This window comes from Orbicella franksi, chromosome 4 (genome assembly GCF_964199315.1).
Source record: "Orbicella franksi chromosome 4, jaOrbFran1.1, whole genome shotgun sequence".
Classification (NCBI taxonomy): Eukaryota; Metazoa; Cnidaria; class Anthozoa; order Scleractinia; family Merulinidae; genus Orbicella; species Orbicella franksi.
Genome location: NC_138148.1, coordinates 18217301 through 18240962, shown reverse-complemented (window position 1 = coordinate 18240962; position 23662 = coordinate 18217301). Strand labels below are relative to the sequence as shown.

At 38.2% G+C, this 23662-nt stretch overlaps 2 protein-coding genes across 4 annotated transcripts in view; one reads left to right on the top strand and one right to left on the bottom strand.

The window, feature by feature from the left end:
* Positions 1-23662, top strand: part of LOC145484714 (uncharacterized) — a 256461-nt gene that overhangs the window by 114114 nt on the left and 118685 nt on the right. The gene's annotated exons all lie outside the window — the stretch shown is intronic.
* LOC145484711 (neutral alpha-glucosidase AB-like) overlaps positions 5280-23662 on the bottom strand; it is a 24808-nt gene continuing 6425 nt past the window's right edge. The window contains exons 4-29 of one of the 3 annotated variants that reach the window (XM_081463333.1): positions 23074-23241; positions 22426-22516; positions 21874-21964; positions 21419-21515; positions 19722-19823; positions 19071-19149; positions 17585-17758; positions 17315-17376; positions 16881-16958; positions 16706-16781; positions 16516-16572; positions 16199-16268; positions 15401-15480; positions 15185-15226; positions 14560-14758; positions 14115-14216; positions 13356-13414; positions 12559-12743; positions 11317-11381; positions 11138-11214; positions 10754-10828; positions 9503-9616; positions 8211-8320; positions 7760-7834; positions 7125-7228; positions 5280-6391 (exon numbers count right to left, since the gene is read on the bottom strand). In XM_081463333.1, the coding sequence (XP_081319459.1) occupies positions 6279-6391; positions 7125-7228; positions 7760-7834; positions 8211-8320; positions 9503-9616; positions 10754-10828; positions 11138-11214; positions 11317-11381; positions 12559-12743; positions 13356-13414; positions 14115-14216; positions 14560-14758; positions 15185-15226; positions 15401-15480; positions 16199-16268; positions 16516-16572; positions 16706-16781; positions 16881-16958; positions 17315-17376; positions 17585-17758; positions 19071-19149; positions 19722-19823; positions 21419-21515; positions 21874-21964; positions 22426-22516; positions 23074-23241 (2545 nt within the window). In that variant the 3' untranslated portion in view covers positions 5280-6278. The remainder of the gene's footprint in view (positions 6392-7124; positions 7229-7759; positions 7835-8210; positions 8321-9502; positions 9617-10753; positions 10829-11137; positions 11215-11316; positions 11382-12558; positions 12744-13355; positions 13415-14114; positions 14217-14559; positions 14759-15184; positions 15227-15400; positions 15481-16198; positions 16269-16515; positions 16573-16705; positions 16782-16880; positions 16959-17314; positions 17377-17584; positions 17759-19070; positions 19150-19721; positions 19824-21418; positions 21516-21873; positions 21965-22425; positions 22517-23073; positions 23242-23662) is intronic. The other 2 variants (XM_081463334.1, XM_081463335.1) reach the window with 2 other exon arrangements.

Genomic DNA, 23662 nt, shown 5'->3' with positions numbered 1-23662 from the left:
TATTTTATCATTCCTTGGACAAATATTTTGTCAATACAAACTCTTTTTATCAAAAATTAATTAAATGTTCGCTTTTAATTGGATTGATCTCATGATACGCGCATGTATAATATGCACATAATCGTATTGAGGGTACGATATCGGTCTTGTCAGTCTGTTTTGATGGTCAGTTTTCGTTCCCATATACTCAGTTGATATTGCTTAAGTTTGACTGAAACAACGGCGATTACTTTCACTAGAACTTCAAACTTCCTCCTTAAAAGCAACTTCCTGCAGTATAAACGACACTAAATTAACTTTCTATTTTATAAGTCATTGGTAAATATTTTGTCAGTACAAACTCTTTTTATCCTAAAAATTAATTAAATGTTCGCTTTTAATTGGATTGATTTGATTTTTATTTTCTGTATTTTATCATTTTTATTTGTAGTTATAGTTACAAGCGAAGAGTTACAATGATTGTAGTATTGCAGTTAAAAAAAGGAAAAAAAATACACCTAAATGCAAAGGACGGAAACACACAAAAAAGAAAAGAAAAGAAGCAGAGGCCTATTATCTAAATAGGTATCTGTATACACTATCACAAAAAAAAGCTAAATCAGCTGAAGCAGGGTAGAAATTTGTTCCATTTTTTATAATGTTTTACTAATTTCCTTGCATATCGCTGGCGTGACTGAAATTTGCATTGTCCAATCAGGATTCAGCATGCAGGAAAAATTGTACTGTCTTGACGTCAATGTATGTTAAAAGAAAAGGCATTGAAGTCGAACAACTTTTCTCACTGGAGATTGGCATTTAATGTTCACGAAAAGGAATTTATAATTCCAAAAACCCGTATCAGTTTGTAAGAAGAGAAAGATATAAAACATTTTGTGCCTCCAAGCTTTTAATTTGGCGCCAAAAATGGGTCACCGGGGTCCGGTAACTCACTCATGATCATTGCTCGTTGAGTGTTGCCAGGTAGGGTAATAGTTGTGATTTTTCGAAAAAAATGTTGTTCTTCATCAAATTGAACCCAGAAATCTCCAGTTAAGTATAAAAAGAGGTCAATAAAAGTAACTTAAGCATTGTCCTAATGTTTGTTAGCAGCAAAGAAAAAGACTACCATCATGTTATATCGGTAGGACAGTGCGGTTTTGACTGCCGCTTATACTGCGGATTCAGTCGCCGTATGCAAGGTTATTGCTAGTAGCTGCACTTTTCTGTTCAATCTGGTAAACTGCTTTAACCTGGACTATTGAGACCTTTAGAGACGGATGTATGATATTTAATTTACATTTATAAAGATGACATTTTTAAGATGGTTTAGAATATGAAAGTCTTCTACGACATTGAATACTCCAAAGATAACATTTTCTAGTGTCAAAGATGTTGAGGTTATCCTTTGTTCAATAATCAAGGAAAATAGCAACCGACAGAAAGATTTTGTAACATTACAATGAAAGAGTAAGTGGCTTATGTTTGACAAAAGGCGCAAAGTGGACACTGAATCATTTTAAATCTAAATAACGTATCATTTGTTAAAACAATTTTATTTCACAATTTGTACTGAAATTCCCTAATTTTTGTATTATGTGTGACGGTAAATGGAAGAGAGTAGATTTCTTTCCATTCCAGAGAAAGTTCTACATAATTAGCTTTATTTTCTTTTGAGCGAAGGCACCCGGTTTGCCGATTTTGCGGTTAAATTCATTGTAAAACATTTTTGATGTAACTTTCAAAACATTTACCTTAGTGCTTTCTATGTTAATTTGAAACGTGTCTTTCGAGGGAAGACAAATATGTTGCTGACTTTGTTTGATGATAAGCTTCCATTCGTTAGGAATAGAATTAACGATTTCCATTAATTTAAAAAAGTGGACAGGAGATAGTCACGCTTGTCATAATTTTTCACTTTCGAGAAACCTACCATTATCAGATATTAAATTTCCTATTTTAACGATTCCAAGTACAGCCATATGTTTTATATAACACGGCTTGTTCTCAATAAGGATAAACTTATTGTTCCATATACTGTTTGGCAAACTTTACAACATCGTCCGGTATAAGAAACTACGTTTGTCGTATTCATATCAGACCACGCATCGAGACACTCCTTGTAGAAGTCTGGTAGATAAATAAGAGGTTTACGGGTATCACAATTACAGCATAAAATAAATTTTCCGCCAGTGTTACCTGACTGAGAACGTTTCGAGGACGTTTTAACACTGAAGGGTTTCTATAACCATTCAATAAATCGTTTCAATGCAATGACTCTGTGTGACAAAATCATAGATTGGATCTCGAGCATCTTTAGGCCACCGTCCTTTATATCATTGATAATAGCAGTGCGTTTTATCTTGTCATTTCCTTTCCAGATAAAATCATTGAGCAGTTTGTTCACACCCTCAATAAGATCCTCTGAGACTGAGATTAGTGAGGCCTTATACGTAAATCTGGGGGTAGCAAACGTTTCAATGATTTGAATTCTGCTGAGTAGTGTAAGACCTCGCCACCTCCACATGTTAAGAGCTTTCTTTTTAATAGACTCAAGAATAGAATTAAAGGTTGAATTCTTTCTTGTTGGCTTATGATAATCAAATTAAATTCGTAATATTTTAATCGATTTTCACGTTTTTGATAAAGTTCTTCTTGTACTAAGTTTTGCGGTCCAACTGCAAATAGCTCAGTTTTGTCGTCATTTACACGGAGACCGGGAAACCTTGAAAAGAATTTCAGAATTACAAATAGGTGTAAATAAGAAAGCCTATCTCTTAAAAAAAAAACAAAAAAAAAACATGTCAGATCATCAGCAAAATTAAAAGCGTTAATTTTACTTCCTCGTCATTGATTACTAAGCCGTGGATGTTGCGATCTTGTTTCATTTAACACGCAAGTAGTTCCAAAGATAGAATGAAGAGCAGATCGCTCGAAGTAAACGATTGACAGAGAAAAAAATTGATGGTGAAATCATTGTTTAAAACGCAACTTGATAGATTTGTATAAAAGGTCCGACGCCGTTGCATAAAGTACCTTCCGAAATTAAACTTTTGCAAAACTTTGATGAGGAAAGTTCGGTTAAGAGAATCGGAAGCCTAGCTTCTCAAAATCAATTGCTACCAGAATTCCGGGTCTGTTGTTTCTCTTTGCACATTCTAAAGTATCATCGATCGTTCTTATCGCGTCAAATGTTGATCTTCTTTCAATAGACGCATTTTGGCTGTGATGAACAAGGAAGGGTAAAGTTGGTTCCAACCTCTTAGCCATTGTTTTGACTGCATGCAATTTTGACGTCCATGTCTATTATCGAGATTAGACGCCATTATTTCAGAAGTCTTTTGTCTTTATATATCTTTCTTTTCAAGTAGCGTAATTATTGCTTGTTTCTGGGAGGTGGATAATTCAAAATTGCGGTGCGCGGAATTTAGACAATCAGCGAGACATTTTCCAATAAGAAGCCAGAATGCAAGGTAAAACTCAACCGTAAATTCGTCCTTTCCAGGTGTTTTGTTTTTCTAGAATGTTTTGAAGGCCACGGAAAATTCACTCATAGTAAGTTGTTTGTCTAATGAATTACGTTGTTCATCTGTTAATTCATTGGCATGCGTTTAGATCAGCAGCAGAATGCTTGTTGTTGATTTTGGCTAAGCTTCAGGGATTGGCTTATTTTAACGTGCTTTATCAGAGATTGTAATATAGATAGGACCCTGCGCGCACTCTGATTGCTCAAAAACCCGTGTTTTATCAGAGTATAAAAGAGGAAAAGCGTGTTTTATTGTTTCGCGCGTGTAAAATCTATATCATAAAGCAAATGAAGAAGCCTAAGCCGTGTATTACACTGTGCTAAAACACTCCGAACATTTGAGATCACTCGAGAAATGTAGAAAACACTGCGTTTCCCTCGTGTGCTCAAATGCCCGTCGTGTTTTATCGCAGTGCGATACACGGCTTAGGATTCTTTATTTATTAAACAGATGCGTGCTGAACCCCCCCCCCCCCCTTTGCTTTCCTTGTTTGGAAAATAACTGTTTTGGTTTGAAAATTCAACGAATGGTAATGGTTCTCTATCAAGTAGCACTTCCTTAATTTGGAGTGGAAAACCAAAAATCCATAACTCGCTTAAATGGCTTCGGATCAAGCTGAGATGCGAGATGACAACAGAAAAGACAACAAGGCATTGTTGAGGTATAAAGTAAGATCACAGTATTCCCGACTAGTACTAAACGGTTAAGTCAATTTTATTGCCAAAATATCACAATTTATGCCATAATGTCGATTACCGTTTTTTCCCATACAAAACCTTTAAAAATTCAAACCCATGGCGAGAGTCACGTTTCGCGTATTCAAATTCGGTCTTTATGTAATAGTATATGTCGGCCGCATATGTCACAATTCGCTGAACGTTCGCATAAAAAAAACAAAAAAAAAAACAAAGGAGATTTATTCACCCCACCCGGGAAATAAATGATTTTACGTTGCTTGTTAGTGCCAGTCTTCCGGCAATTGGTTTGGGGGTCATCCGGGTCTTAAAGAATCCAGCATTGAAGCAGATGTGGCCAGGTTACTGTCCTCTTTTCTAAACCTCTAGTTCCCCACGCAGTTCGCAATTTTCCACCCACCCACCCACCCTATCGATAGACAGGAGGGATTTCAAATATTTGTGATTGCGGGTACTCCCCCACCTTTGCTGGGAATGGTTTTGATTGTTTAATGTTTTTCGGAGTAGAAAGTTAATTGTTATAAAAATAAGCGGCCACCTCGGTGGCCAAAAATTGGCATATTATGGTTTGTCATTTCCTCCCAGCTAACCTCGCGCAGCCATTGCATTGTGTAGTAAATGAATCTCAAGTTTGTGCAGTAACAGAGCATAAAGGTAAAAAAATAATAACTCCTCGCATTGTGAGCTTGGGCCGGCTGTGGTGTGAACAGCAAACCTCAGTTTAGTAAAGCTCTGTTATAATTCTTGAGTTTGCAAACATCGGAAGGTTAACTACATAAAATTTAACTAATAGATGGCGGTCTGTTCAGTACTAATCGGGAATACAGTCTCGACCTCTTCTGACAAACGTGCAGCTCGAAATGAACCGACTTAATGCAGACTGTGATTTAAAATCGCAATCTGCGTGAGATATGGGCTGTCATTGCGGTATTTTATTCTTCTTGGTGGTCTTTGACACTTCGACATTGATCATTAGTTGCATTTTTATTTAGCACGCTCCGCACAAGTAAATGGCGAGTGCTTCTTTGAAGCCATTTGACGAGCCGGGTGATTGATTACATTGAAATGGTCACTTGTGATTTACATCTTCACTAAAAAAAATTCTATCTTTTTTGACGCCGATTAGCGATTATCTGCCTCATATTTTTCCAGAATGTTCCGATTGAAGTGCTGGTCACTTTGCACTCTGCTGAAATCAAATTTCTTAGTATTGGAATTTCTAATTTCTTAATTTTTGGTTCAAAACTAGAAAATAAATACAAATTTCGAGTGTCTACGTATTGTTTTGTTAGTTATTCATCCACCTCATTAACAACAGGAGTGACTTCGTCCATAAAAATCTAATTGTTTATCCTTTACAGGTAGAGCAGCAGCATATTTCTTATAATACTGTACCTGTTAAAGATAACTGCTAAGTAAGCTGATCAGAACCCAGAACTAAAAGGGGTATCGATTTTCAATTTTTATACAGCGACGAACTGAGAATCAAATTTAAGGCGGCTCCGGGGGGAAAGCGACCACGAGTGGAAGATCATCCCCCATTTGAAAATAGGGGCGACCCCGAGTGGGGAACCAAGTTTCTTTTCCATTATAAGCTTGGCCATATCTGACTATCAACTTCTAATGAATTAAGTAAATTGTTTCCCCGAGCCAATAAAGATAATTGTTGTATTGCTGTTGGTAAGTTGTCGAGAAAAGTAGGGGCATCTATATACTGAGCATGTGTGGAACAGTGAGCTTGGGCAGCTGTCAAGGAACTGGGATAACTTTATATAAATGCTCGGAAATTCTATTAGAAAAAACATTTCCCCCATATAAACAGACCCTCGCTCTTCTCTTGCGATGGCAAGGGAACCATGAAGCAATTAAAAACAATAGTTCACTATTGAAATAATTCACTCAATTTGTACAAATCACTTTACTTTTTTATCTTCAACAAACCGTTACAAAATGTTTCTAGCACCTTGGCTGGTGTGAGTGCACCATTAAAGACGACAATTACGTCTTGTTCCTGTGATTACAGTCTCCCAAAAACATGGACAATGTAAAAAAATGGCTGATAATTTAATGGAAATCTAATCTAAGCGTGCATAGAGATGGTCCATTCTTTAGCAATATTGACCGCTGGCTTTTTGATGGTCATCGTGTTTGTGGAAGAGTCGTGTGTGAACTGGAGATGCCTGCTCTCACCACCTACAAGAGATAAAATAAAAAAAAAACCTAACTTTTTATTGTTCCCTTTCCAGGTAATTATTACTTGAGCGGTTTTCAATTGTGTGTCATAAGTAATCAGACAATTACTCTTTAGGTTTTGCGTTTGGGTTTGGTTTGACGACACTCATTGAAAACCGCTCTATTGAGATAGTTACAGCCATTACTTCGTCTACTTCAGTTGAAGAGACTAGTCATTCAGTGAGCAAGCATTGCGCGGAAGAGAAGTTAAGTTGTGCTTCGAGTTGCTCAGTTAAATTTTCAAGACCTACAAAGTGTACGTTCCCCTGAAGAGTGGTTTCTGGGAGCGACAGGCGAAAGTGTTATAGTGAGCGTTATTTGTCTTTGGTTGAGGCGAGCACGACAAGGGAGGTTAGCGTATCTTGTTCGCGAAGCGAGAGTCAAAGATGCGACACACTTGCCAGACAGCTGACTGTTTGGCAGACGTGAGGGGAAAACAACAACAACCTCCCCCACCCCCCTCCCCCCGTCTGAATAGTATTCTGCACAACTGATCAATTGCTTTCCTCTATGGACCTCTCAAAACCAACAGGAAGTAGGAAAGATACGAAAATGGACAGCTCGATCTTCGTTGGTAAAACGCAACCAAAGAGACCAAATTCTCCCAAAGGAAAATCCTACAGAATGGATGAAAAGAGAAGGAGAATTTAGATGTCGATCTGGGCAGTAAAAAGGTGGCTGAATATGTCCATACCATCAGCTGTAAGGAAGATTCCTCTGGGGGCATTGCTTATTCCCAGAATAACAATACGCTCTATCCACGATGCAGTGGTGAACTGGGTGTTCGGTTTCTCTCGTCTGCAATAAGAAAACACAGAAGACAATTAACAGTGCTTCAAAAATTAACCCTCCATTCATTTATTTAATAAGTGAGATAACAAACAAATCTGAGCGTTCTTTAAAACAACGTGTGAAAAATGTCCTAATGAAGCGGGCTCAATGGAGAGCGAGGGTTCACGACAATTGAAGAGAGTTCGTCCTCTCGCTTCCTCGTCTTGCCGTTAATTTCCAAGCACGCTTGTCGAACCTCGGCTAATCCTCATCGAATTGCAACAACTCAAATTTTCAAAAAAAAACAACAAAACAAAACAAAACAAAACAAAAAATAAAAACAAACAAAAAAACAAAAAAAACTCAACGAGGGTTTTTTTTTCGATTGACAGACAGATGAATGAGCCAGCCCTTGAGTTGTGGACCCAGACTTTTCATAATGAAAGGGGATGACAAACACATGCAATCGAAAATCAAACATTCGAAAAGGAACTGTGATCTGTGGGAAACCAGCAACACATGCACAGAGAAAAAACAAAAAACAATTAAGCTACTAACAACAGGTTCCACATGGATGACAAAATCCCGGAATCTTCAGTCTGACGCTGAAGAGGGATGGGTTTCGATGCATTCCTACAGGGTGGAACGGAAAATACCCTAGTTTAAAAGCACGCTGGGGCAAGATCAAGAACTTGGGACAAAAATTCCCGGGCAATCCAGGGGAGTCAAAATTTCCTACTTCAGTCTCTGATGGGAAAATAAAACAAACCAAGGATGTTGGGAATGCAGAAAAGACTCGTCTGCAAATTAACCTAAATTTAAATTGAAGAGAGACAAGAGAACGAAACTCAGTTTGACAAAGCATCTGCTAACTGATCACGAGTTCCCAGTCCTATTTGGATGAGTGATAATTCGGCGGTCTGGGTCGGTCCACCTGAAGGTCTCTCCCAACGATGATTACGCCTAACTGACTTAAACGAATTTTAATTTTAAATTATAGGAGTCTTACTTTGCTACCAGTCGCCCACCACGGAATGAAAACTTCATGTAGATATAAGCGCCATTCTTGTAGTCAAAGGTGTATCCATCGTCCACATAAAGGTCTCCTTCAGCTTCAGCCTGAACAGACATGAGAAACGGAAGTCAAATTATTACGAGGTCATTCCACCAGTTCCCGGAGTACGACAGGATGCTTTTTTTTCGCGGCTTTCTCACGCTTCCAAATGCCTTTCAACAAAACGCGCTGAGGAACATCCCCTGCAATTTAGGGAGTCCCACTATTTAGACTAACGACTGATAATGCGTATGGCGACCCTTTTAATTTTATAGATAATTTGTAGATAATTAGTTCGAGGGGCAGGGATGGCGCAGTGGTGAGAGAGCTCGCCTCCCACCAGTGTGACCTGGGTTCAATTTCGGCCTGGTGCCATACGTGGGTTGAGTTTGTTGTTGGTTTTATCCTTGCTCCGAGGGTTTTTCTCCGGGTTCTCCAGTTTTCCTTCCTCCACAAAAACCAACATCTCCAAATTCCAATTAGACCAGGATAGAGGACCTGCATAAACACCGGCTAAGGCTGATGTGAATTGTAATTTGTTATTATTATTATTATTATTATTATTATTATTATTATTATTAGTTTATTTCTTTTATTTACTTTTACCTTGTAATATACCGATATTGACGTTGAAACCCAGGAGGGAGCCATTATGTAAACACTGTTGAAATAGGTTTTAATAGTTTATTTCTTTTACTTACTTTTACCTTGTATATACCAATTTGTATGGAATATGTTAATTAATGTTATGATGATGATAGTAGTATTAGTATTAGTTGTAGTAACCATGATATCATGATTAGATACGGATTTTTTTTTAAAATTATTACTATTATTATTATTATTATTATTATTATTATTATTATTATTATTATTAATTAGCTACCAGGTTGTGCGGATGTCTTGCCATATGACTTACCAAATTTCAAACGCAAGACAAGGCGGTACAAGATGGTGTTTGTTGAAAAATACACTAGCTTCGGACCAATCTCAACCCCTGTGCCCATGTGACTCATTATTGCCACCTTCTTTGTTACTTTCTCCTAAGCTAAATTTAGCGTTGTTTAAGTGATCCTGGTTGATGAATGTAGCCGCATTTTAAATGATTATTTTATTTAGACATAGCTTCTAGCAGACTGTGATTGACTATTGATAGACCTCGATTTGTTGGTTTGTTTGTTAGTTTATCAGTGACAAAGTGCTTGTGCAACATGCTTAAAATACACGGTAAATAAATCTGTCCTTACATTGGGGTTCAAGGCCAGCGTCAAAGTGTAAGGATCATTGTGCATAAGAGCACTGCAGCGACGAATTCTTTGTTTGGTTGCAATGATACTTCCACCACGCTGAAACAAGGGAATCTGGAAGAAAACAAAAATAAATAAATAAAAAAAAATAACACATGGCATACCAGAGAGATGAAATTGTCGTTTTCGCAAAATCGTTCGAGTCGTGAGTAGTAAAGAGGACTTTGACGCGCAACTTAATGGTACCCGATTTTAAAATTCAGCCCAAAGAAAAACGGTCAACTTCAATTATATATTTTCTTTCATTTTCTCTCTTTTCTAGAGTTTTTTTCCATACCTCTTTGGAAATCAGGAAGGGTTTCAATCCCATTTATGATGTTTGAAATAACTTTTCGTTTCCGTACAGTCACGGCTCGTTATGGTGTTCTTCAATTACTTCAATGACTTATTTTTTTTTGGTTGATATGCAAGACACGCGCGCGATTTGTTTGTAGCGGAGCTCCGGCGGCCCGAAGGGCCGCCAAGCGGAGCCCCATACTCATATAGGAGAGAAAAGGAAACCCATGAGTTGATTTTCTCATGGTCATCATGGCTAGCGGTATTGCTCGTGGGCGCGTACGCACGACGGCGACGACGACGGAGTCGCGCAACATGGCCGCCATACTCCAAATAATAGGTTGACAGAGACATGCAGTCTTGGTTTACCGTGTACTTCTTTGATATTGGACATCCATGTTATGATCAATTGACACCTATCAAAACAAGGTATCCGCTGACCAGTATTACGTGACCATATCGCGGGCTCAAGTTTACAGCTTATCGAGGTCGCGTGGTTTTTTGAAGTTGACCGCTGACCAAGTGCTGGTTTTCGATTGGATTGCGGGCTCATCTCAGGTTAACTTGTTGAAAACAGGGCAGGATTGTTCGGAAGCTGGTTAACGCTAACCAAGGATTAAAAGTTAACCGAATTATAACTTTTTTTTCTATACAAATGTTTTTTGGCTGCTTTGTTTTGTGTATACAGTGATTATTAAAGCTCAAAACAGAAGGCCAAACAATATACAGAGAACCGCGCCGCAAAGCTACAAAACTGAAATCAAAATTCTACCTTTCTCCTGGGTTATTTGACTCTGAACAACGCGGCCCAGGAGCTACGCTTTTAGGCTGGCCTAAATCTATATATTAAGATAGACAAGACACGCGCGCGAGTGAAATCACAGTCAAGTCTACGCTCGTGTTTAGTTACATTACCTTCTCGAGAGGGGTGGGCACATAAATCGTATTCTCTCCTCGGTAGATCTTGAAATCATGTAAGTCGTACCAAAACTGAAATTAAAGCAAACATTTCAACCATTTTCAGTCTCTTTACGTCGCCTTTTTTATTCTATTTTACTAGCTAGTTTTCGTATCTCAGCTGGCGATACTTCAGAGTGACTTGCTGTCTACTGAGCTCTTGAACAATATTTTCCCTCTTCCTGAGAAAAAAAGTAGATCCTTTTAATTCTCAAAACAAACTGTAAAAGGAATGGATGGCTATCCGTCAGGAGAATTGCTCTTTTGAACTGAAGACCGAAACAGTCGATACATTTATTTGCAGTTAACACGTACCCTAACCCGCAAATAACAGCTACCTACCTCGTCCTTGCCTGGGAGGTAAACATCAATGGAGTTTTGTCCCTGGGTGGTCACTGGTTTAACGAGAAGATTTCTTCCTAAAAATGGATTTTAAAATATGGCTTGTTAGAAGAGCACGGCCGACCCCACACCACAGCAACACATGAACTCCCTACAAGGGGAGAAAGCATTGCACTTACCAAGTAAAAACTCATCTTCCATCGCAAAGGTGTTTTTCTCTTGTGGGTACTCCACCCACAAGGGCCTGAAACAACAAGAATTTTCCTGAGATACAATTGTATAGGAGACGCAATGGCAGAGGGTGATCGGTGCGAAGCCCTTTTGATAGAGCGGACGCCAGGATTGAAGCGTTGACCAAGTCACTGTTGTGCTGGCAACTCTAACCTGTTAGACATCTCAGTGTGTAGTGTCAATGTATATTGGTATCCTGACTCTCCCTAGAGACCCGGACTCCTAAAAAATGCATGGCGATGCTACAAACTAAGATGTCTAAAGGTTAATTTACAGGCTAGGATTAAAATAGCCAATTCACACAACACGATCTGAATCACGTGCACGGAACATATCGACACAATGTGCAAAAGTCAGACTGCCATGCAAAGATTTTTGAATGTCGGCCCAATTTGTAATAACTTTCGTACAGGCTTTTGAAAATCGGCCCTATTTGTAAAATCTATTGTACAGTTGTACACCACAGACCTTTATAAATCGACCGAATGTTGCCCTACCCTGTGTCGATTTAGTTTGCTCTCGCTCCAATTTGGACACGGCCAGAATGTGGAAAAAACGCTATTCGTCCGGGAACGCTTGCTACGCTGGCCAATGCTACCCCCGCGAGCACTTTCCTATCAAATTAGAGGAAAATTGGACCGCCAAAACCGTAGTGTGTAAATCAGCCTTAACAAGTACATATTTCTGTTAATAGATACGCTGTTCATGAGCAGCAAAAGATAATTTTACGAAAACTATCTAATTTCTCGCGCTCTGATTGGCTTATTTTTATCATCAATAAGAATACAGACGGATAAAATTTTAATTTATACAAGCTTTGAAGTTCAACTTTCGGCTGTCAAACTGTCAACTTTTTAACCAATGAGATTTTATGGACTTTTTTGATTAGCCAAGCAAAAAGCGAGAAAAGATATTGAGAATGTTCGCGTCGTTTTGAATAAAATTTACTTATCTTTGTTTACGGCAAGTTTACGGTGTCTTGTCCCCTCATTTATTAACGGTATTTGACCATTCTGGGGTCTTGTTATTGTAAAAAACAAATTGACGTCAGTTTTTTATGCGTCTGTCCTCTTATTGATGATAAATTTCGTCACTTTGACAATGTTATGACGCAATTTATCATCAATAAGAGGACAGACGCATAAAAACCTGACGTCAATTTGTTAAAGAGAAAATCTTTCATCCCTGACCTTACTATCGGTGTTCCTGTCTCAGAAGCGTGATAAAACAACGTGTACCAGTAGGGCAACATGGAGTATCTCAGACGTACAGCCTCTCTGATTAAGTTCTTGTGATTTTCCTCGTACAGCCAGGGCTCACGACGCTTGGTGTCCAAATGAGCATGAGCGCGAAAAAATGGGAGGAAGGCAGCAGCCTAAAAAAGTTCCAGCGAAAGACAAGCTGTTAGAGAGGTTTTTGTAGTGTCTCGTGACCCAAAACAAAATAATCACTTCAGGTTGGCTTTTAAAGCACAAATAAGATGGCGTAATCTATCGAGCTTTCTAAAACATGGATGCTGGGGCTGCCATCCAATATACATGTTTTTTGATCCAGTAAATAGATGTTGTCATAGTTTACGCACATTAGCGTCAAAGTTCGTTCAATCGTTCGTTCATTAGTCAGTTTTCTTATTACATGAAATTCTCGCGAGGTCAAAGTTTTCGGGTTTTTCATGTGGCAAAAAAAAGCAATTGGTTTATTTGATAAAACAGTAGTTAACAAATCTTCTACATTTGGAAAAATTAAGTGTCGCCAAAACCAATAACCAACCGATAAATTCTTAAAAATTATTTGTCCAACAGCTATACGTAAATCATGTTGTACTGGCACCAATCATTTCAACCACAAGCGAGTTTATTTGATTTGGTGAAAGTCTGACTATTTTCCAACCGTCCTAAGTTGAAAAGGAACAACAACGGTGACAACAACCAACCACCAGAAGACGGTAAGTCCAAACAGAACACATCCAGGAAGAAACTGGACTCACCTGATACCATCTGACCAACAACTCCGAGTCAGGATTGAGGAAGAATCCACCAACATCAGCTGAAAGCAGGGAAGAAATAACTTATTTTCTGATGCCAATAAACGGTAATGGGCTTAACGCCCGGTAGATTTACGAGAAGTTCTGTCAGTCACACAGGGATACTGTGTGCCTGACACAGGGGGTCTAACCCGAGACCTTCTGGTTCCTTGTCCAGATGCTCCACCACTGAGTAACAGAAGACTCGTGAAATTAAAGGTAAGGCCATTAAACTAGGATCGTGTCACATTTAGAACTTCCAAATGATTCGGTAACAAGTTAAGTTCTACAGCTACATATCTAAAAAGCCACATTGCTCTCTGCACGCACCGCATGCCTATATTGCAAACCAACAATCTGGATAGCTGACTCGAATCTTGTACTAACACTAAATAATTGATTCAATACTGCTTCCCAACATTTGGTGTCTGTGAACTGCAATTATTTTACGGCAATTCATTTCCTTCCATCGATTTTAGGTTCACAGCAAAGATGATAGTGCTATCCATGAAGACAACGTTATCCACTGGAAAGCCGTTTTCCTGACGGGAGGAATTTTCTAGCCCTTAAACAACCCAACCTAGTTGAATTAATGAATGTTCTCACTCGCATGATGATCTTCTAGATTACTGCAGTTTCTGGTGCCGTATAAGAAGTAATCTATTTTTCCGTATTGCCATCAAAGGGCAAGCATTCACTAAAGTTGATTGAAAAGTACCTCACCTCCAGAAAACGGTAGCCCAACCAGATTAAGCGTGAGAATCATGGGAAGAGATGCCTTCAGGTGTCCCCAGTCCGCTGTGTTATCACCCGTCCAGATGGGACCTGGAACCCAATGATCAGTTACAAAACGCTTAGTTTGCACAAGCGAAACAAATTATTCGCAACATTCACTTCTCAGATAACGAATAGCTCTTCCACTAAAAATTTTATTGCTCCAGATGCATTATCTAACTTGTGAGCACCGTGATATAAACTGGTTAAAAATGTCTCGACGCCTACAATGATGGGTTTGTCTTTTGTCAAGTTGCACTGTTTGTATATCTACCAATCTGGGAGGGGGGAGATGGGGGAGGGGTGAACGAAATCATGTCAATTTAGACACAGGTTTTGTGCACAAAACGAGATCGTTTTCTGATCAGTTGTTTTTTTGCCTTTCATTACTTACCGTTTCTCTGCGTGCCCGCGAAAAATGCTCGTGAGAGAACAAACGGCCTCTCCCTACCCCCGGAGCGGTCAATCTGGCCCTGCGCTGTAGCCATGTGCTGGTAGAAGCCGTAGACATTATGAATATCGCGGTGTTCCCAGTCCCCGTGGTGTAGCGCGTCCTTGTGCATGGTTATTTCTGGGCCATGGAAAACGGATGGCTGATGTAGAAAGAAAGAAGATGCAAGAATGGTAAATGACAAAATAGAATGCAGTTCTTGTTGAAAATGCTATTCCCGCATTCTTGATATTCAAAAACCTGCTATGTTTCTGACCTTATAAGAAAAAAGATGGCGGCTGCACATTTTACCACAATACCTTGCGAACTAGACACAGGGAGAGCCATATTTAGGCAAAATATTTGTCCCTGTGATAACCACATTGTGCATGATAGGTTATTTGAAGTTTTAAGAGCTTTTCGGTCTGTTTTTATGAGCGCTTTTTAAAGAATTGTCCTTTTTTCCGCTATGAATTATGGGTATATATACCGATCGCCAACACTTTATCCTGCGGAACCCTGGTATTACAGGGTGACGCAAACAACTTTCTTTTCGACAATGAACGCACGCTTACAACTTAACACTCACCTCATTCATGTCATTCCACGTAAACAGGGTTTCCGTTGAGCCCTAAGGAAATATCAACAGCTATCAGCACGACTAACAGGTAGAGCTGCTTAAAGCTGTGGCAATATGCATCAATTTTTTTTTCAGAATATTTTCTCACAAAATCAACATGAGATAAAGCCTTTTCGTGTCAAACCTCAAGACACTGAACCAGAGAACGTTAAGTAATTCAAGTACCTGATACTCGTTTAAAGCAAACTTGCCAGCCCACCATTTGCGAATCTCTGGATTGATGAAATCGATCCAAGATGATGTGCCTAAGAAAGAGAGAAAGTAAAATCGATGTTCATAGCCATGCATACTTCGTAGTTGATGTGATGCTTCATGCCACAGAAACTTGGGATAAGCGCTGTCATGAAATCTGCAAGACTAGCTCAGTTTAATGATCACAGGGGCCCGTTTCTCGAAAGCCCCGGAAACTTTTCGGGTCCGCGAAGCCACTTCTAGTTAATCTGTATCTAAAAACAGAGAGGCGTATACGCCTGAAACTTCTTTCATGAAGAGAACCTCTGTTCATATTAAGAGGGTTGGATAAAGCCATTCTGTATATCATACGGTTTGATATTTTGCTACGACTTTCCGGGTGCAAAAACTTTTCGGGACCTTCAAGAAACGGGCCCCTGGAGTCTAATTAATCTCGTACCTGGTGTCTTCACTTCTTACTGTACAAACTTGTCGAAAAAAAAAAAAAAGACTCTCGCGAGTTCTGTTACAGGATCGATTTTGATTGGTTTTAAAAGTGAAACTGGCCAGAAGTAAAGCATCAGGGACTCTACTGAGCTGTGCAATTCAATCGGAAGTCCGATATTTCTGGACTTCGGATCGGAATTTTTCGAGTTCACTCACTCCTCGACCACTGGTGAAGGGGAACGAGGATTCAAAGATACTAGGGCCGAGTTTGATGCACTACCGTTCACAGTAACTTGTGTAAAACTCCACTCTACATGTACATGTAGTTTTTTTACACGTGTATACCTGGCCAGCACCAATTCTCGTATTCACCACCATCTTTGTTCTTCACGTAATATCCCAGTCTGGTTGCTTCCTACGATATTCAAACAGAAACATGAAGTTAAAAGTAACGCCACAATAAATGATGCATAACAACAAATAAAAAGAACACAATTTTACAACGTTAAATGAAGCACTGACTGACTGACTGACTGACGAACTGACTGATTGACTGACTGACTGATGGACTGACTGACTGACTGACTGACGAATTGACTGGACTGACTGACTGACTGACTGACTGACTGATTGATTGACTGAGGAATTCACAATCAACTTACCTCGTGAATGTGATATCCACCTTCACGTTTGATGTGAGGATCAATAATGGTAACCATCTAGAAAAAATATAAAGAATGAAAACAAAATCAGATCGACAGCTTTACCCCTCATCAAGGTAAGCAAACATCCACCAAGGTGTTTCTAAACCCCCGATAATGTGTCGAAGCCTGTTCACAATATTCTTTTTACCTTTCGACCTTTTGCTGCCAGGTTTTTCTGCATCTGATCAGGAGTGGGAAATTTAAGCTTGTCCCAAGTCATATACCTGCATTAAATTCAATAACAAATTAGTTTCTCAATCATTAAGCAGCTGCATTAACATGGTAATGGTTTCAGTAGATCAGTTAGCTTCAGAGCAACGTACTTCTTGCCATCAGTATGTTCAATGTCCAACCACAACACATCATAAGGGATGTCGTGTTCATCAAAACCGTTGTCCACACTGAAATAAAATAAAATAAAAAAGACAACTCAGCTGTCAAAAGTTATGACCGATTCAGAAGGTACACTTAATTTTATTACTTAAAATAACAAGTTATGTCTGTTACACGTAGTTTAGCGCATGAGAACCACAAGTAGATGAGTCAATTGGCATTATGGCTGCAGATTTACTGCACTCCCTAAAATCAGGGGTTTCATTAAGGACCGGGCACCACCTGTGAGGATGATTTTGCCCGCCTGGTTTGACTATCTAGGGAAAGTTTTCTTAGTTGCCCTCTTGCTGATTTCAAACGTTAATGAAACCCCTGTAAAACTAAAATGAGAAATAATAAAAAAAAAACTCCCATGAAAACTCACTTTTTTACATCATCCTCATCATTGTAATTCCATCGGCTCTGATGATAAGCAATTCCAAACATCTGTTGGAACAACAAACATGGTCACATGTACATTGTAAAGTTCTAACCAATGAATACAATCATTCAATGCCTTGCTTGATAATCGCCAACTGAATATTTCACCTATACTTTACTGTTTTGCCAGATTTAGCGTTAAATTTTCAGAACTGACATTAAAATAACTGTATGGACACAAGTAAGGAGAAATGGTATTTTGAATCAAACTTACAGGTGGCAGTGCGGTTGTCCCAGTAAAGGAAGCATACTCGCAGAACACATCATGAGGCTTTGGACCCAGCATGACAAACACGTCGATGATGCCACTCTCCGAGATCCAGTGGGTGTCAACCTGGGGGACTTCTTCACTTCCCTTGAAAAATGACATCAGTGAGTTTAACATGGACTGAAAAACAAAAACAGTGGAATACAAAGGGAGGGCTAAGCTTCCAGCTGACCACTGAGAGTATTTATTTTTATTTTTTATTTAATTATAATATTAAACAAGGGAACCCAACTTGCCATGGCGGTTTTCAGTGGGCCCTTGAATTATTTCTGTATTCTGAATTATTTTAGAGTCATGTCCAAAGCTCCACGGAAATTTTGATTACATTGTTGTGCATGTAGTTTTCAGATATCATGCCATGCCTAACTGAGAAGGTTGCTGAAAGAAAATTATCTGGCCAGTTTGATTTATCATGTAAGTTTAGTTTGTTAAACATCAAAATAGACATCTCTTTTCTTTCCAAACAAAAGTTAAAATAGAAGGTCATCTCAAAAGTCAGCTTTGAAAATTAAAGTGCTGTTTCCGACAAGAATGTTCAACAGTTTTAGAGCATTTGACAAAACTTCCAGTTTTTAAATAATATTATAGACTTATCAGCTAAACAATCATTTTAAACAACTAAAAACTTGTTAGAAAAACAAAAATAAATGTTGCTAACAACCCTCACTAAAATTAATAAATAATATTGCACTAATTCAGGTTTTCATTAGAACATTATTTTATGGTTAATCAACAGTATTTTTATGGTTAGGGTTAGACTTGAACTTTTAGGTTTAATTTTCACTCACTGTAAATGGTAAATTAATTTGATTAAAAGTGGCTTGTTCAATATTTCAACGTGTGTTAGCCTTATTAGTTTTATTTACTCTAATTTGAAAGATTTTACATTTTATTTACTTCACATTCATCCCAACTCACATAAAATTAGCAGACACACTTCAATCTTGATCAACACTCTTAATATTTATTTTTTAATTTTGAATTCTAATTAACATATTAATTCATTTCAAACTCTCAAATATGGCAGCTTCATTTGCACCTCCTTATCACTTTGTTCCCTCATTTGTTCCAGGGGGGAGGGGGCATGTCGTTGGCATAGCTAGGGAAGGGACCAAGGGGCTTGTGCTGCCCCCCTTTGGTTTTCAACTTCATGTTCCAGGCCCCCTCTATCATGCAAAACTGAACTATTTCACTTTGCTTCCATCCCTCAGCTTAGCACTTCCAACCACTGCCACCTCACCTCCCCCCCCCCCCCCCACCTCTCCTCAGTACTTCTGGATCTGCTACTACAGATGGCAGATCTTGTTACTAGATTCTCCTAACCATAAAACAGAAGGGGTATATTTTCAAGGTTTGAGGGCAACTTACATGACAGTTTCAAGGCAGAATGAAAGGGAAAAAAAGTAAAATCAGATCAGACTGCAAAATCTACCTTTCTTGCACTAGATGAGGAAATGTCCACCCATGTTTCAGCCGCATTCATCCAAAACACACCAACTGTACGTGCAGCACTATGAGGTTACAAATCATAATTATTACAAGAAATAAAAGTGAAGTAAAAATACATACATATTTAAGGAGAAAGCTGGTAGATAAAATTCAGTCTATTTAATGGAGTTGTAAGTTTTATCCAGGCAAAATAGTATTCCAAAGTTTGTTATATGGCACAGAATGCAAAAGCTAAGGACCAATAAAAATGTAGCAAAGCTAACTTATACAAAAGTTAGTTACCTGTACTTACATGTATCCTAGCTACTGTAACCATACAATATTTTGATGTTTTGACAAATAATAGATTTGCAGAGACTTAAATGCATTTTTTGCAAAAGCTAAGTCATGACCATTATTGCTAACTGTGATCTGTGGTAGCTAGTGATATATATATAAAAAGCTTTCAGGTGCTTCCATTAATTTGAAGCCTGCACTGCCTTGAAAAGTAAGTGCATAATAATTCACTTTGCTCTAAGCTGCCCAAATTGGTACGTTCGTAAAGCACAGCAAAATTGTCCTCTCACAGTTTGCACAATATAATCATTAAAAATAACAGTGGAAAGAAATTCCCTGACTCACTGCTGGTGCTCACCTGTGAGCTATCATGACGGGAATGCTACCATAAAGTGCCATTCTGGATTCCAGCTCATACTCAAACACATCTAGGTTGTATAAGCGGTATGGCTCTGAACCACTGAAAAATAAGAATTAGTATGTTACAGTAAGTAGAAGTACCTTTAATTTATACTTCTGTGATATTCCACCTGGCTTCCCTGATAGTTTTGTCTCGTGACTTTAAATACCTCGTACTAACCAAGTTCAAAGGCCGTACTGTAAGTTACAGACCACAAAGTGTGCAGGCCATAAATCAAAAGGAAAAACAAGGATCTGTAACTTACAGCACAGACTGAGAACACGAGGTTAGTAAGATATTATATTTAATATACATGTATATTATATCTCTACTGTGTGTCTGATGGGTTCAGGAATGATTTCTATTCATTTTTTTGTTTTTTTTTTTGTTTTTTTGTTTTTTTTTTTGTTTATTTATTTGCAATAACACAAGGGAAACCAATGCTTACTTGCAACACTAACTCTATTTACATTATATTGCTCTAATTATTTACACTATTTAAATTACAATAACTAAACGACTTACATTACTATTCATGCGAAACGGCTTGAAATTTCTGATGCACCTCGAAAGCAAAATGAGTCAACTTGAAATCGTTGTTAAGTGACTCTTAAGTAGTTAGCAGGTTTTAATTTTACACAATTTCAGAAGTAAAAGAAAGTTTTAAACTATTACTTGCTAAAAAAGTTAAGAGCACTTTGCGAAAAAGCACGAAACATTTTGGCAAGAAAAACAGCCGTAAATTTCATCAGGCTGTACAATAGAATTTTTTTTCGCTTAATCGACCAATCACAGTGTGCGTACTAACTGAGAGATATAATAAGCTTTTTATTTTCTCTAGACTGCAGGCAGTCTGTGTTTTCTCTTGGAATTCAGTAGGGGTTATGAGGTGAGACGTTTTGGCTAAAGGGGAATGGGATGAGACATGAGCGCACCCCTTCTTCCCTACTCGGCCATACCACCGTTTTCCTGCCTTCTTCCCTATGCAGCCAATGCCATACCGCTCTTTTGCATTCGCGATGACAAAACACTCGTCCTAGTGACCCTTAGAGAAAAAACCAGCTGCCAGCAGACTAATTTTCTCAGAAATTGTTACAGTCACGTAACTTTTATTTTATAATGTACTGACGTCAATGATACCATCATTATGTAGTGATAATCATTCAATACGTTGCAACAAATATAAGTCACAAGTTAAAGTAAATGTTGTAAACATCATTCAAGTTGCGATTACAACTGGGTTGTTCCCATCTTCATTTCAAAATTATTGCATGTACATGTCATAAGATCCAACCTAGTACATATTTTAATTATTCTACATTATTATGAATAAATTATTTATCATTCAGTTTTTGTCACATCAGTTTTTTTAACATGAAAGTGCAAAAACATTAAAACAGGCTATACAGGAGCACATCACAATGATCATCTGTGATACGGCAGCAACCAAATCTCTTCCAACACCTCTGACTCCCATCATTCAAATATCAAATGCAGATATAGTAGAGAGTATGTCCCTTTAATTTATATGCGCATATAAACTAAAACTCACTTTTTGAACACTGAATCAACGCCAAGGTTAACTATACACAAAGCTTGTATAATAAGTATAAATTTGTTATTTCAAAATGGCACATTTGTGTCAAAAAACTTACACTGTATTCTTGAGAGCTAAACTATCTGCATGTTCAGGGATTCCATATACATGTTCAACACCAGGGAAGGAAATATCCAAACCAACAGAGCAAGGACCTTGAAATATCAAAACCAAAAACTTACAAATAATAGCAAAAAGGCAAGGTTGTTTACTGAAGGAACATCACAAACTACAAGCTAAGAAGTTCGATACACAACCCGCAAGCTAGAGACATGTACGTTTATATGTACATGTAACTCATCCTGGGTACAGAAATCCTGTTCTTCGCATGCTTCGCCTTCCTGGTTTTTAAGAGGCATGGGTTGCACACTGGCTTCACTCAAACTTCATGTCTTTTCAAGGTCTAATTGAAGGAATTAACTTTTAGGGACCACCAAAACACACCCAGTGGCTTTACATTAAAGCTGATTCTTCTTGATATATAACTGGTACACATAAAATTTTATAACTCACCTCGTGGTCTGGAATCATGGTGTTCTTTAAAGTTCTCCTCCCATTGCTCTTCTTCTACTCTTTCTTCCTCTTTCTTTTCACTGTTATCCTCCTAACAAAATAATTTCCCCACATTTACTTTTATAGTGATGATTAGTGAATGTACCTCAGCTACAAGCAAGACACCCCAGCATTATATATGCTCCAATACATTGCTTTTCAAACCACAGTAGGCCACTAACTATGTGGCCAATATACATTGTACAGTAATCTACTTCCATGGTAAAGAGCACAAAACATAACTGGAAACAAATTTTACACTTGCCCAAGTTGTCTTATTAATTTTACACAGTGGAACCCTTTACTACATAAAACTGTATAAGACAAGAACTGAAACTATAAAGTAGGTCTGCAGTGTACAGTAGGTATCCAATTAACATCAAAGTATCCATATTGAGCAGGAGTTCGTGAAGCAGGGTATTTCATCTCCAATTTAAAAGATCATCAGGATTCACGCAAGACCTCTATCCACTCCATGACTTTTAATTAAGAAAATGTTCATGATTCTCATACCGATTCAGACTGTTCATCTGAGTTCGCTTCTTCATTTTCCCCAGGAGGATGACCTTCATCATCATCTTCTTCATTCTTAATGGGTATCTTCCTAATTTGATTTAAAAAATGACCAGCATATATTATATATTATCAAATAACATACAGTCATGGATGTGGTTTGGTAGGGCTTTAAACTTTGAAAAATCTTTGAAAACTTACAAACCATAAAATGCCTGTTTATGTGCTTGATTCTTTTTCAGGGGTTTCAATAAGATTTATAACCAGAGCTCAACATTACGACTGCTGGGGTTGCCAATGTGACCAAATTTTTTTCACTGCCAACTAACGTTTCACACTTTTCACTGATTGAGAAATACTCTTTCTGGCGACTTAATCTGAAAATTATAGGGGCCAGCTAGCCCCAAGGTTTTTTCCTGAAAGTCGAGCGCTGATAACACTAAGGCATCAGGATTTCTGGACCAAAAAAATCAGCAAGTCCCATAAATATCTCGAGACAGCACCAAGTACTACTGTACGAAAAATGTTGATGAAGCAGCGGCGCAAAGCTATGTTCACTGCCAGTCAATATTATAGATTTTACCTGTATGCACAGTATTGTTATTAATAACATCAACGTGACTGTTTTTATGTACCGCTGTAGCTCACCGTTTTTCCCTATATTGTTCAAAATTCATCAGCCCTCTTGAATTCACAGACACAGCAACTTCATTGTCAACCAGAAAGTCAAGGCGAAAGGGCTCAAATGTTAACACAATGCTGTTGTTATTGAATCCAACATGAACACTTTCATCATCTTGCTTCAGTTTTTGATTGCTGAAAATGATTCAGAGATAACTGTAAATAAACTTCTGTCAGACACCATGACTTGTTCCTTTAAGACCTTGTTGGCTGAATTAATCACGTTGGATTTCAAACTATTAAATACAGCAACCATTATTCATAGTTCTGTTCAATAATTATTTGGAACTAATTGGAAAGACTAAGCAGAAGCAACTAGAATACAATGTAAAATATTAAGGGTGTTCCTATCTTACCAAATCACCTATAATCACTCAGGTCTAATCACTCATAATCAGGAGTTGATTACAAAAAATAATGTGTTAAACTTATCATGATTGCATAGCAAGCTTCATGTACAGGATTGTATATAGCATGATTTTGTCTCCACTTATATGTCCAGCAATGCACGCTACATAATGAAGTTGGGTGATGGACAAAACACTGACCCCTAGTC